Source organism: Centropristis striata, chromosome 15 (genome assembly GCF_030273125.1).
Source record: "Centropristis striata isolate RG_2023a ecotype Rhode Island chromosome 15, C.striata_1.0, whole genome shotgun sequence".
In the NCBI taxonomy this organism is placed as follows: Eukaryota; Metazoa; Chordata; class Actinopteri; order Perciformes; family Serranidae; genus Centropristis; species Centropristis striata.
In genome coordinates this window covers 30,159,733-30,175,639 of record NC_081531.1, presented here as the reverse complement: position 1 = coordinate 30,175,639, position 15,907 = coordinate 30,159,733, and the positions used below count along the sequence as shown (strand labels likewise).

General features: G+C 37.3%; 2 protein-coding genes across 5 annotated transcripts in view; both read right to left on the bottom strand.

Moving 5' to 3' along the window:
* Positions 1-1,146, bottom strand: part of acaca (acetyl-CoA carboxylase alpha) — a 36,957-nt gene extending 35,811 nt beyond the window's left edge. For all 4 annotated transcript variants that reach the window (XM_059350915.1, XM_059350916.1, XM_059350917.1 and 1 more), the window contains exon 1: positions 980-1,146. The gene's annotated coding sequence lies outside the window, so the exon portion shown is untranslated. The remainder of the gene's footprint in view (positions 1-979) is intronic.
* A 7,887-nt stretch (positions 1,147-9,033) lies between these two features.
* On the bottom strand, positions 9,034-15,298 carry LOC131986858 (T-box transcription factor TBX2b-like). Its single transcript, XM_059351993.1, has 7 exons — positions 14,764-15,298; positions 14,232-14,499; positions 13,855-14,001; positions 13,472-13,548; positions 13,223-13,386; positions 10,984-11,480; positions 9,034-9,760 (listed from the first exon to the last, which is right to left on the bottom strand). Exons 1-7 carry the CDS (start codon positions 15,117-15,119, stop codon positions 9,362-9,364), a joined length of 1,908 nt encoding a protein of 635 aa, XP_059207976.1. The 5' UTR covers positions 15,120-15,298; the 3' UTR covers positions 9,034-9,361.
* Between the last annotated feature and the right edge of the window lie 609 nt (positions 15,299-15,907).

Here is a 15,907-nt window from a genome sequence, read left to right as displayed (position 1 = left end):
GCATGGCTCCTTTTTCTCATCACAAACTTGGCTATCAGTCAGATTTTTCATTTTATTTAAATTAACAAACTTTAAAGATGCCAGGAACCAAAAATACAAACAAAATACAAAAGGTGTCTATTGAAATGTGCCATTTTTTTTAAACCATTTATACAAAAAAAAAAAAAACAGCAGAAAAAAATAATAAACAGTAAAACTACAAAACCGTATATTTGCATATAAAATAAAAATAGTAATAGTTTTCATTGTAGAAAGAAAATTCACAATTAAAAATAGTCTAGAATCATAAATGGAAACACTGTGAAAGCTCCAATGATTGAACTTTCAACTGGCTTTCTCAGCTTGTCTACATACCATATATAAATTAAGTTATTACTGTAAATAAGACATGTATATTTTCAATAAATAGATGGACTCCAGAGGATTTATTTGTTTAGTTAGAGGGTTAAGTTTACAACTTAAGTTTTTTTTCACCACCTGCTCTGGCAACTGGAAGGTGCACTCTCCCAGGTAGGGCACACCTTACCTAGTGATAGCTGCTTGCGGGACCAGAAAAACAAGCCGAGCACTGCGGCCAGACACGCTGCAAACGTGAGCCAAGGGAACATGACAAAACGATACCGAGAACTACATATAACAAACCGAACCTAATGACTCAACCATATTGCTTAATGGCATAGCCGGTATACTGTTTTCTAGCTAGCTACGGTTAGCGTTAAGTTAACTAATAAGCGTTACCTGTCGCAGCTAGCTTCCTAACTTAATAGCAGCCACAGATAAGCTGAGGGGCTGATGCTAATAACGTTTACTAGCTCACCGGCAGAAGATAATACTATTACAATGCCACAGTGATGGTACTTATACAGCACTGCTGACTGTCTGGAGGTGTACTGTACTGCAGCACATCTCAGAAATGTTCTACACACCACTGGCGATAGAAAGGACGGCTCGAAGATTAATATCTTGACTGGCAACTCACCGGTGGAGATGCACCGAAAAGGAATCCTGAAAAAAAGTTGAGTCCAAAAAGATCAATAAATTAGTTGCGTCTATCAGACATCTCTGAGTCCAGTGATGGTGGGGGGGAAAAATCACATCGTGATGAGGTGACAGACGCTTTAACAGCAGAGAGTGGGGTGATGTGATGATGCGCAGGCAGGTTACTCTTGGACATTGACCTCTAACCCTAACTTCCGCTATAGAACTAGATCACGTAGACAAGATTTCAAAACCAAATCAGTACCGCTAAGATGGCTACAGCAAATGTAATGTGGAAAATTCTATTAAAATAGTATAAATATGATGGGCAACACTAATACAGGCAATACCCAATCTTTAGTCCCCTTTTTTAAATTTAGTTAATTGTTGTTATGTTACTGTTATTATTGTTGTTGTTGTTGTTGTTGTTATTACTTCTACTACTATTAGTCTCTTGACTTGACTTACCTTGTGTTTTTTTGGGTCGATATTACAAATGTGACACATTTAATTCTATAATTTGATATATGTTCCGTAGACTTTTGTACTATGTAAATCATCTCCATGGACCTACGTAACACCTCTTGTTTCTCATCTACAACTGACATGAAAGAAATCGCGTTTTAAACAAGTTCAATCATATAAGCATCTCCATGTTGAACTGTACCTGTATGTGTTGAAATTGATTTTTTTTTTTTTTTTTTTTTTTAAGAAAAACGTTTAATTAATACAACATATGATGTAGTGTATAGAATTAAATTATAATTGCGTTGAAGAAACAATGTGGAATGCAGGCAGATACACCTTCTAATAGAACAATAAAATGCTGGACTTATTAAGTTGCTCTTGTGTAAATCATCATTATTTGTAGTTAAAATAATAATAATTTTGACACATTGAAAAAAAAAAGAACACACCAAAGCTGAAGTGAAAAAAGAAGTGAGAGAATGATCTGCTATTTGATTATGATAATATTGTTTAATATATGCAATCCAAATGAAACACTTTATATTACAACATTATATTAATATACAATATGAATATGTTTTCAGGCTTATAGTATGCTTGTAGTCCTTGTTATTAGTGATTTGGTTTATGTAAGACTTTCCCATTGATATTAATAAAGTAGACTACTCTGTCTTTAGGGATCTAAATGTCCCAGTAGGCCCCTCTTACAGAATTAGGCATCAGTAACTTAAAGTAAAAACTTCCATGGCATCAACGTGAATTGTAACAAACAACAAAGTTATATGCAATACTCACGGTACAGTAAACACTTTCTATCTATGTAACCTAGATCTAATGTGGTGTCGGTTGCAGAGAACCAATCAGATTTCAGAGCGGTTTATGGGCGGGGTTTAGGAGGTTATTGAAGGGGTGGGTCCCGGAAGAGGCTGTCCCTCTATTCGTACAGCATGTGCGGTTGTCTGGAACAGGGCCGATATTTCACATGTGTTTTGTTCTTAGAAAACGTTTCACAGTCTAGGGTCTTTCTTATCGCCTGACTAGAAGCCCCTTATCTTACACGGTAGTTAACTACTGACCGCTGTAGGATTTACCAAACCTCAGCCACTTCTTATCATGCAGTTATAATGGCAATAAATCTGTAAGACAACACCTCGAGTCTAGTTTAAAAAATAGTAAAAGTGAAAGGATATTCACTGCTCAGCTTCCAGAAATCAGCAAGGATCAGATTAGTGCAACGGGCTAAGTCACCAACGCTAAATATGACAGAAATTCAGAAAATATTTATTTTTATTTCTAACTTTTTTGTTGTTGTGTTTGCTCGGTATTTAAGGTGGCCTATATTTTCCAGGTATTACTTACATTGCCGAACAAGCCAGTCAATAAAAATAGTAAATGGGAATTATAAAGACGTGAGCTCAATAGGGAAATTAATCCAGATATTGTAAACAATTAAACATTTTGTAAAAAATCTCAATGTCAGTATCTCCAATTAAAACTATATACTAACTCCATTCTCAAAGCTGTCATGAATAGTGTTGTCAAAAAACACAGCCAGTGTTACTGCAAAACCACTAGGTGGCGTCAGAGGCCATTAATATTCTATCTCTGTAAGTGCAGTTAATGAGGCTAAGATCAAATCCATTCTAGGCAAACTTAATGTTTTAGTTGAAATTATGTCTTTATGGATTATATGGTTAGATCTTAATATTTTAATCTATATATAATGTATGTAGTCCTTGGAGCTAATGGCAAGAAAACTGATATATTGTACCAGACATGCCTCCATAGCCTATCTATCTATCTATCTATCTATCTATCTATCTATCTATCTATCTATCTATCTATCTATCTATCTATCTATCTATCTATCTATCTATGTCTATATATATATATATATATATATATATATATGGCAAGGGTGAGAAAATAAGAATGTTGCCTGTTTATTCTTTGCAAAGAACAATACATATGGCATGAGAACAGTTACTCACATACCTACTCTATAGCATGTGTTAAGTAATGACTTTTTAAATGGTCTATTTTATGTTTGTAATTTGTACAGACATAACAATATGAATGCATCGGGTGAAATCTTCAATGCAACTGTAAACAAACAGAGGAAGTTCTTACCCACACCTCCCCACCCCCACACACACCTTATAACCGCACAAAGCCCCATCAGACACACTCTAGTGCTTTATTCATGATAACACAGGCTTTTGGATGATATCCCTGTTAAGAGCATTATTCATATTGTATGCTACAGATCTAGTCTCTTAAGCCATCTGTGAAGACATTTCTCAGCACTTACTTTCTGAGGAAATTTAGATCTGCTGAGTATTTTTCCAAGAATATGTTACTATGGTGCTTTGACACCGTCTCATGCAGAGAATAATGCATAATTTAAGAATCCCATCTGAGCTTTACAGATCTGACAGTGTGTTTCTTTTCTTTACACATATTCCCGGTCAGTTATGTGGTTGAATTATTAAATTATCTGTGAGTATTTAAGTCAGTATTCTGCAGGATATGCAATGTGATATAACAGTTTCACGTCTATGCTATTGCTTGCCCGTCAACTAAAGAAGAGGAATATAGCAGAGTGAGGATGGGTTGTTGTTGACAGGAGAGGAGCTTTGCCTTTCCCTTTGGTGCCTCTTCAGTTTTCTGCTGTCCGCAAAACTTTGCAGTTGACCTCCTCACCACATTTTTTAGCCATTGGAGATGTTCTTTCGCTCAGCCAAGTTGAAAATGCACACAGTAGAGAGTTGAGAGGAGCCCAGCAAAAGGGGAAGACTTTCAGATCAATTTTCCTCCTGGGAGATCACCTGACTTTTTCGCACCAGCAGCTACAGTAAAAAAGGAACAGTTTGCTGCCACTGTTATTTAGTCATGATTGAAAAACAATCACAAAGGGATTTTAGGTTGTAGTTACCTTCACCCTGATCTTGATCTTGTTGCATTTCTGTAATGTAATGCTGGTCTCCAAACACTTTTTATTTTACTCGTACCATGTGACACTGCAGAACAAATTTACAGTTGATGATATTCATATTATTTATATTAAAATTGGATCACAAAATATTTTTTTTAGGCTAAAAAAAAAATTCTCAACGGATTGAAAATGAATAAACACAATAGTATCCACTCGGGATGTACCTGAATCCGAAAACTATTATGTATAATGAAAATTACAGTATGAGGATGTGGAAATATATTTTGTAATTAATAATATGCCAATATTAAATCATGTTGATGGTTTAAAGCCACAACAACTGCATTGAAGAAACATATTAAGTTAGAAAAAACAACATTTGCTTGATTTAACTTGACTTTGAGTATAAACCACGCCCATTTCTGGCCCTTTAAACATCTCTGTACACCTCTAGTATCCACCTCTCTTGATACATCCATGTAGGGGTTTTCCCATTGAATGCTCTTCCTCCTCAAATAAAAGACTTCATATATATGTTCCAGCTGTCCCTATGGATCCTAAATCCTGACGAGTGTGAAGTATCTGAAGCTATATGTTCGGCGTTTCTGTGTGCAGCTCTGTCAAATATAAGGCAAAGTTGTTTCTGTGATTTGTTATCACTTTTCCTGCAATGTTAACAATTCTGTAGAGCTTATTTTTACTCTTTGCGCCTAAGTTGCCATACACATGTGCAGCTATCTGTTAGCCACTACTGTATATCCCAGAGTGGCATGACCTTTTGTTCCAATGTGCACTTCTCTCTAACACCTTCCAATCTGCAGCACGGTGTCATTGCGTGACAATAAAGCTTTCTCGTGGATTTTTAGTATGGAGATATATGGTTTTCCTCCATATATATAAGAGGCATTTGTCTTTATGTTCAGATAAAATGTTTTCATCTAAAGATACTCAGCTCTTCTTTGTTAATCCTACATTAATAAATATACAATCACATGCATAATCATGCACCAACACTGTTTTCATGGACATGTCAGCAAATCTGTGTGGAAAAGTCATATGGAGAAATATTTCAAATCAGCTTATATTGACTATATGAGTCAATATGTCATTTATGTATTCAGACAAAGTATTTTTTGGTGCAGCTTGAGCAGCTGTACAAGCAGAGGGATTAGCAACTCAAGTGTAGCTTTGCTGTCACAAGCAGAGATGTTTTGGGAATTGCCCTAGCAAGCACTGAGCTGCACTCATGCATATGGAATGAAGCACAGAGGACCGCAGACTCGCTCATTCACCTTTATTGCTCAGCCACTTTTGCTATGGCCAAGGGCATGGCAACAGCAGCTGTTGCACTGAACCACTTTGAGCTTGCTGTGAAGCTTAAACAAAGAAAAATAATAAGAGATTCCAGAAAAAAATAGTGTCAGATTTTTTTTAAAGTCTATTTTTAAAGCATTAGAATGCTTTCAAAAAAGTATTTCTTCAGAATTAAGATCTTTAGGTTCACAGCTGTCTTTGCCGAACAATACATTTAACTGTCAGTGACTTTAGAGTGGCAAAGAGTAGGGTGGTGCCATATTGTTCACGATAATACCAGTTTATTTTTTATATGATAAAAAAAAATTGCTTCATGTGGTGACGTCAAATCATTGCATTCAAAACTTACTTAAGTTAAAGTACAAAAGCACCAGCAATAAAATGTACTTAGAGTAACAAAAGTACTCGTTATGCAGAATGACTCCACTTAGATTGTTTGATATATTCTCTTTATATAGTTGGATAATTATTTTTGATGCATTTATGTAAGCAGCATTTTACTGTCACCATGGTAGGGCTCATTTTTATTTCATAATATACCTTTATGTGGTTTCATTTATAAAAATGTTAAATCTTGATGTGAAGTGTAACTAAAGCTGGCAGATAAATGTAGTGGAGAAAGAACACAATATTTGCCTTTAAAATGCAGTGAAGTAATTTTTTTAAGTATTGAGTTACACAAATGTAAACCTGCAAGTAGACGTGCCTCAAAATTGTACTGAAGTACAATACTTGAGTAAATGTACTCAGTTACATTCCACCACTGACATTTGCAGAATTATTTTTATTATTTCTAATACTTCCATTTTGCAATAAAGAGTAAATTGTTTGAATTTGGCAACTGTTTACACTACATTTTAGATTTATGGTTGATTTTTAATTTGTTGTACGTTTTTTATTTATACAGATTCGAAGATAATTTAAAAAAAAACATATTTTCTATATATTTTCAGTATTTTCTGGTATTGTCAACAATATTGTTATTGCAAAAATACCCTGAAATATTGTAATATTCTTTTAGGGCCATATCGCCCATTGCTGGCAAAAAGATGACAATAGTGTGTATAGTGGGCCGAAGGGCAGCCAGGTTCAAGGCACAGTACTTACTACAAGTACTTACTACAACAGAAGTCAACATGAAACATTAAGGACAAGTCAGAAATTGTAGCTCAAGGGCTGATCTTAGTATAAGGAGTACAAATGAAACAGAAACGTCTCGATTTAGTCAAATGAACTTAAAGGATTAGGCCAAACATCCAGACAGATCCTGATCCGTGCCGGATGAGCTGGCTTCATTGAGTCCAGCACTTGTATCCAGTCCAACTCTTGAGACATCTATAATAGGCTCAAAGCATGTGTCCATGTACAGACAACTCATTTTCTTGGAGTGCAAAGCATAGCATTTTGGACATTTTATTTCCCCTTTTGTAAGCACCATCCATGGCAATGCACTATACTTGGTTGGGCTAGCTTGTGTGAGGAAATTAATCAATTTATTGTGAATCTTCTGTTTTAGATGCATCTATTGGTGAGTCAGCAGAGGTAATGTGATATCTGACCTGCTTAACTGGTAATTAAACTGTCTCAGTTTGGCCAATTAAGCAATTTGCAGCATGCAGAGGGGCTAAGTCTATGTGAGTCAGTGAGTAGTATGTTTTTGACGTTAGATTTTGTGGTTATGTGGACATACGGACCCAGGGGAGGGGGGTAATATTTGCAAATCTACGAGACTAAGGTAGCAATTTATGAGAAAAAAAAGTTGGAAAAATCGGCTAGTGTTTTGTTGTGACTCAGTCGCCCACTGATCGGAAGGTCGGTGGTTCGATCCCTGACAAATGATGGCAGGTGGCACCGTTTAGGATAGCCTCGGCCACCAGTATGAATGTGTGTGTGAACAGGTGAATGAGTGCAGTCTGTAGTGTAAAGCGCTTTGGATAAAAGCGCTATATAAGTGCAGTCCATTTACCATTTACCATTTCAAAGAACTGCATCACCACAGAAGATGCTGCATGCCGTGTACTATGTCTGCAGGGAGAGACTTAGACATATTATACTTTACAATCGGATTCAGCAATAAGGGAATACTTGTGGTTTTAGCCCAGAATCACCATATTTTCATAAGTATCCGGACTTTGAAGAGACATTGTTGTGAATAGGGCCTATTCAGGAGTAAACACCATACTTGGACTAATTGGATGAGGTGATAGCTTTTCTACATCAAAACCTCAATGGACAGATGCAAGGATCGCTGGTTACATCTATGCCACTTTTTTCTCATAAATCTGCTACTTTCTCTCTTAGATTTGCCACTTTTAAACTCATAAACCTGGGACTTTTTTCTCAGAGATTCGCCACTTTTAATCTCATGAATCTTTGATTTTCTTTTCTCGTAGCTTTGCCACTTTAATTTGCGACTGATTCTTGAAATTTTACCTCCCTCTCCTGGGTCCGTATTTTTATTTATTTTTTTCCTACGCTGTCGTAGGTTACGGAAAAGAGGGGGAAAAAAAGAAAATAATTGACCCAATGACAAAAAAAGCTAAATGTGGCAGTGATGGTAGTTTAACAGATGGAGAGAATTGTGAGATGAAATTTTTTTTTAAACATATTTAATTAATAACCCCCTTCCCCCTAGACAAGAAGTGTGTCTACCTTTCACTCCCTTAGCTAAAGAGCCAGGCTCATGAAAACACTGCTGCTTCGGTCCACAGGGCCGCCAAAATCAACACAAAATGAAAGTTTCTTGTAGTGGCTTTAATGTGCAGTGTAACATCAACAGTATTATATCCATTTATTATAAACATATCAAGACAACTGCATAAAATGTGAACATCTTTATTTAAATTGTGAAAAAAGAACACACAAAATCAATTCACCTGAATAATTTGGCAAATAAAATGCCAGATTACTGAAGACATCTTTCTTAAGTGCTGGTAAAAAAAATAAATCCTGAGTTTTCCCTCCAAGTCCACGGTGCCTCATCAATTAGATTCATCATTCATCAACAGAATGTGAACAAGTGCTATACAGTTTCCTCATACCTCAATAGGAGATTTGACAGTAATCGGTTACAGCATTGAGTCTCAAAAGGCTTTGTTTTATCATGTTTTACACAATATGTGAAAAGGAAAATGATGAGCAAAATATTTACACCATTGTTCAGAATAAAGCAATAAAAAATGTGTTATTTTATATTTAAAGAACATAATTGTCCTTCCATGGAGCTTTCCACTTGGCGCCTTAAGTTTTGCATAGCTTGTTTCCCCCAATTAGTATTTTTGATAGGTTTTTTTTATTACTATAGTACTCAGTAAGCATTGATTCTGTGTTTTTGCAAAAAAAAAAAAGTCATCCCAATGTTGTGGTAAAGTCTGAGCTAAATTTGGCTGAAGAGGTGAGCTATTTGAGACAACTCAGTTGCATATAATTAAGCCTAGTGTTAACATAAATGGGTGTGTTTTGACCTGCAAATCACCACCTCCGTGTTAAGTAGGCAGGTTTCTTTATGATATAATGACTGGTTGAATAGCAGCAACACATGCAGTTTCTGGCAAAATACTCATTTTAGGTGACTGTTATGTGTAACTTCATGAACTTGTCTGTGTATCCATCACCCTGAATCCACCACGTGTACGGTGTACGGTGCCAAACAACATACAGGAGAGTCTAATGTGGAGGAGGTGCTTTATCAAGTCCTCCAACTGGATTATGTGTGTTTTGTGGTTCATTTGTGGAACCCTTAACAATGTTTTTTGGTGGAGCAGTCTTCTGTTTGGCTTTGGTTTTGTGGCCATGATTGTCAGACACTGGACTTGACTGTCTGCTCTGTGATTTGGACACCTCAGATTGTGGGTTTGACCTGCCGGGCAATCTGGTTGTAAGCAGGTTTTGACTTGAGGTGACAGCTGGGATCGGATAGGGGCTGAATCGCAACCAAGGCCGAGAGCTGCGAAAGCATTGGTTTCTGGCCAATGTAGAGGTGGCAGAGCAGGTGGGGAGAGCTGGTGCTGTCATGTAGCCGTATGGATAAGAGAACAGCCCTCCAAAGGGTGACAGTGAGATTCCCTGTACAAAAGAATACAAATGTTAATATTAAAAACACCACAGATTTTCTGTAAAATGAGCACAGTGACATTTGCTCAAACTGCACAGATTGCATGTCTGTGTGAGCTCAGTTGAGGAGTGGTTTTATAGACAAAAGTCAGAAAAATAAGCAGCATTTTGTGTTATAGAATTCTTAATTTTAATTCCCTATTCAGCCTTCAATTGCATACCTTCCCAGGCCCTCTCCTACCAGCCAACTGGAGCCAGACACTTACAGTATGTGATATTTCATGAATTTGTTATGTATTAAACAACTTTTTTTGGTCATTGTTTCTCCACTCAGTGATTATATCACATGATCTAATTTTCCTGATTTTTCAAAAAAGCAATGTCTTTTGCAAACACTTCATGGCAAGAACCATAATGTAAATGTAATTATCTTGGTTGAAATGGTATTATCTTAAACATACATGAATTAAGTTTCCTAATTTCTGTCGTGGAGCTTATAAAGGGCATTAAACTGTTTGCAGTATTTAAAGGGTCAGTTCAGTTCAGTTCAGTTCAGTTCACCCCACCCAAATTAGTTCAACATTATTAGGGAGGCTGAAATGTCTGCTGCTGTCTCATGATATGGGATTTTATTTATGGTGCTTTATGCATTAAATCAGGTTATTCTGGACATAACCTTACTGACAGCAAGATCTGATCTGATCTGAGGATTATTCTGAACTAAGACACCTTCAATGTCATTAAGTGTTTTGACAAGCAGTGAAATTGGAGGAGTGGCTTGTAATTTGTTAGGAAATATATGGGTCCAAGTCTCAAGCAAGTCCCAAGTCAGTATTTCTTGGGCATTTAAAGTCAAGACAATCCTTGTTTTGATTTAAGGCAATTCAGGTCCCAAGTCAAGTTCTTCCACCAGCAAGTATAAAGAGGAAAGACAAGGTCAACAACAAAACCCTTATGGTTATTTTTTTTCTTAATATTCCCTCTTCATTACATATTAACATTTACCTTTTATGATATTATTGTTATTATGTTATATTTAATACGTTAACTGCCTACATAAAAATGAAAGTCAAGTCACAAGTCTTTAACTTTCAAGTCCACTGAGTCTCAAGTCATTTATTTCTTTTAAATTTCAAGTCATCACAACAGTAATTTGAGTTGACTCAAGTCCCTGTCCCTGTCACTCAGCAGTTAAAATGTGAAATATGAGAACACAAGCTGCTGCTGAAGCCTACCTGAGATGCCATCAAGTGTTGAAACATGAAGGGAGATGGGGAGTTGATGCTTTGAGAAGACAGGCCACCATTTTCTAGTCCAGGCAAAGAAGACAGATGTCCCAAACCCTCAGGCTTCATTGAAAACTGTCCCGGGTGAAACAACAACGGTGCCCCGAGCTTAAGAAACTGTTGACTGTGCACACTGGAGAAATCCAAAGTCTGAAGGTGACCCGCACCGAGGGATGATGACTGCATCATAGGCAGGACCCCATCTTTCATTTTGCTCGTGTGCTTTTTTGAAGAATCAGTCACCACAGAGTGGATATCATCTGCCATTCTAAACACTGTTCTTTCTTTCGGCGAGTCCTGATTGTCGTCGCTCTGACCGACAGCAGGCTTGTTCCACAGTATATCCTCACTTTTCTGACCTGTGTGTTCAGTCCTGGAACAGCTGGCTTCAGCTATGTCCTCATCTTGTAGATCAATATCTGAATCACTGCCAAAATTGTTGTCATCTGTGGGAAAAATCATAATATTCAATAAAATGTACGTGCAGTGAGAATTAAACGAGGATATTTCTGCATGGTTAGTGCTGTTTATTATGAGAACACAGTGGGAACAGAGATGACTTGGTGCAAACATCTTGAACCGTGAACGAGACACTGTGTATGTGTGACTAACCCCAAGGCGCCAGAACTGTTGATTCATTAAAGGAAACTATTTTTGTTTGCTGAATTGAGTCACACAGTAAATTGACGTTCAGATGTACATCTGAACAACTTCCTTCCATGTTTGTTTGTTAAAGCTGTAGTGCTTGAGGGGTTTTGATGCATCATGTAACCACAGTGTCCCATTCTATCCAGAGATGCTTGTTGCTCTCCTCCTCCACACTTTTCTTATTTCTGTCAGCTGTCCCATAAAGGCAAAAAATGTTAGTAACACCTGGACTTTTCCTGCTATGAAAACTACAAATGCCGGCTGATATAGGCCCATTCTGTTAACCTCTATATCCTATTAATAGATATATGGATACAATCCTGTTGGGAAAGATCTCCTGCATGTGGCAAGGATGGCTGAGACAAGTAAATGAAAAAATAGGATCCACATTATAATTATTATATAGAATTTGAGTTGAATAGTTTGTTTATATGTGTGATTATCAGTGGTTTGTTTGCTAATAAATACACCAATCACAAATATTGGCTCAAAGTAGGGATGGGCGATATGGCCCTAAAATAATATCACAATATTTCAGGGTATTTTTGTCAATAACTATATTCTTGACGATATTACAAAATGCTGAAAAATATATAGAAATGATGATCTTTTAAAATTATTTAAAATTATATTATTTCCTCTGTATAAAAAAACATTAAACAAAATATAAATCAACCATAAATATAAAATGTAGTGTAAACAGTTGCCAAATACAAAAAAAATGTCCTCTTGAGTCTTCGGTACAAAATGGAGGTATTGGAAAATAATCAAACTAATTCTGCAAATGTCAGTGGTGGAATGTAACCAAGTACATTAACTCAAGTTCTGTACTTGAGTACAATTTTGAGGCACGTCTTTTTAATTTGCGTATTCCCATTTATGTAATTTTATAGTTGTACTTTACTACAGTTTACAGGCAAATATCCACTACATTTAGCTGTCAGCTTTAGTTACTTTTTATCAGATTAAACATAAAAAACGTGATTAAACATTCTTATAAATGAAACCACATAAAATTATATTGAGTAGTTAAAATAAGCTCTACCTTTGTGATAGTAAAATGCTGCTTACATAAATGCATCAAAAATAATTATCCAACAATATATAGAGAATACATCAATCTGAGTGGAGTCATTCTGCATAACGAATTATTTTACGTTTGTTACTTTCAGTTCATGTTGTTGCTGGTGCTTTTGGGCTATAACTTTAGTAAATTTTGAATGCAATGATTTGATGACGTCACTATGTCAAGAAGTAGGAATATTGCCATTATCGCAATATGCTATTTTTTATTATATAATATACCGATATTATGGAGAACGATACGATAAGGCACACCCCTAGCTCAAAGGGGAACTCTAGGTATGCGGTCCTAAGACTAGATTGAAGATGAAAATAATCTGGGGTTCATGAAGCATGAATGAACATCCCCTCGTTTAGTGATTGTAATGGTAAATACTTTATCCTATAGAAAACTGTAAGTTAATAAAAATTTGTATAAAGGTGGCTTGACGACATAATAAACTGTAAGTGAACCCACCCTGACAGGTTGGTGGGGACATCAGAGGGCTGTTCACCAGCTCCCGTGGGGAATAAAACGGATCACTGGTACTGGGTTGTTCACAAGAGTCATCTGAATCAGCACCGTCCCGGTCCGCTTTGCTTTGGTGTTCATGCATTGAAGAAATAGTTGACTGCTTACTCCTGCTGATCACAAATTGAGATTCAAGTCCACCCATACTTATATGTCCTTTAATATTATTATTAATCATTGTAACAAACCAAATACCTCTTCTCTCGCCTCCCATTTCCACTGTCTCTGAATCCTTTGGCAAAGGGGTTGTGGTCAATTTTTAGCTGTGTGATCTTGTGGAGAAAAAACGGAAATCAGCAAGTTAGTCAAAAATCTTCTGTGTGCACAGTGACAGAAGATTACAGCATCCACAAAGCTCACGGGGGCGCCCAGTTTTTTTCAGGCAATCCAAAAATGTACTTTTGCTTTCATATGTAAACAAAAGAAACCAAACCATCCAAACCTTGGCCAAACTTGTGTTTTTCCCCCAAAATTCCTCCAAACAAATGTGCAAAACTGCTAAATCTTTGCAAGTGTATCCAGTAGGTCTCTAACGGGACTGCATGCTGTGTGTGCGTGTGGAGGGGATTGGGGGTTACCTTGTCATTCTGATACGCAGTGACAGCAATGAACTCTGTCTCCGGGAAAACATATGTCCGGAAGGTGCTGTAGGGAAGCTTCATTATGTCGTTGGCTCTCACAATATGAAATCTGGGTTGGTATTTATGCATTGAATTTAAAATTGTCTGGAAAGAAAAAAGAAAGTCGAATGAAGAAATTGTGTGGGGTAGTAAATTACATAATTGACAAGTATGAAATAATTAAAATTATGTAAAAATATAATACATTACTGATAGATAGATAAATAAATGAATAACAAGGTCACTAACCCATAGGCCTACTGACGGGGTTTTGTGCCAATTTAGACAGGTCCTAACCAAATGCTACAATTAAAGTTCAAATGATTCCTACTTACAAATCCATGCTTATCCGAGATGTTATTGGTGAGTTTGAGTTTATGGAAAGCGACGGGCTTGCTCATCCACTGCTCTCCTGTGGACGGGCTGTCTGGGTGGATGTACATGCGCTTTGGCATCTCCGGGTCAGCTTTTCCAGCCACCACCCAGCGGGAGTTGTGAAACTTGTAGCGGCAGTCATCAACAGCGACGATGTCCATCAGCAGGATGTACTTTGCTGTCTCCACCAGCCCGTCTACCCGCACTTTGAAGGCCGGAAACATTCTCCTGAGCAGAGAAAAAAGTCGTGTAAACTTTAACTTTTTTTGCAAGCAAGGAGATTCCCAGCTTGGAGTTTTTTAAATGTGAAGTTGAAAGATTTAAACGCCTGATCAGAGTGTGGATGTTTTATTTTAATTGATAGTAATTCAGCTCTTAAAATCACAAACAAAGCGGTTTAAACAGACCTCAATAATAATAATGGGACCAATAAAATAATGCTCATAATGGCACTTTAATTAGCAACCAATGGGACCGTTGTAGTTCACGTACCTTCCAGATTTAGTAATAACCATCTCAGTTCCCATTTTGTGAAATTCATCCCACAAATGATTTGATTCGAGTGTTACTTTCGGGTCATCATCCGGTCCATCCTCAGTCTGCAGGCTCTTTAAGGACCTCGGGTAAAGTGGCTGCTGCTGGCGTCCCAGTGCTGCGCGCAGCCCCGCGTCAGAGGCAGCCGGCTCCGGAGGAGGCTCGGACACGGAGGCGACGTCTGGGAAAGCCAGCGCAGGGAAAAAAGAGGGCTGAGCGGCGGTCAAGAAGGCTGATAAGGGCAAGGCACCTGGTCGGTGAGCTTGGAAAGGGTGGTAAGCCATGGCAGCCGCTGTATCAACTGGATCTCTCATCGGGGCATCCGATCTGACAGGTCGATACTAAAAAGTCTCAGCCCGCGTGCTGCCGCACGCGCTCGGGCGTCTACATCCAAATCGTATCAAGCTTTGTATGAGTTTGTGGGTTTCGTAGCATGACCGAGAGATGAAAGGAGATATGCAAATGTCAAAAAAAGTCTCCAGATACTGGGGCAGTCCGCGGGCAGATCCACCAAGGCGAGGGCAGCGCACTTTGGGAACATGCGCAAAGCGTGTTGAAAAGTGCACTGGCACCAAGGGGCGAGGACGGAGAGAGGCACAGAGATGGTGTTTACACTGTCACGCGTCTGCCCCCACCGGCACGCTACATTAATGAGCCAAAATATATACGGGATGCGGGCGTGGTTTCAGCCGGTACACAACACGGAAATAGCGGATTTTGGTGGGTTAATCAGGCAGAAACACTGATTCTAGCAAGCGCAACTAGAATGAATGATAATTAAAGAACTTTTTTTTTAAATGGCGTAGTAATAATTAAAATAGGATTGAGGATAGGCTAATACTTTTTTACTTTTTTTAAATTAGTATTTACATAATCAAAATGTGTGATATGGGCTAATTGCTGTTATGGATGTAGGCTAGTTGTTGTAAATACAGGTCTTAGTCACCCTTTACATTTTCGGACAATAACACAGACTTAGACTCATATTTTTGTTAATTTATATTATTATCATTATTATTATTATTATTATTATTTTATAATAATTATTATTTTTTATAATAATAATAATAATAATAATAATAATAATAAAATGCACGTGATA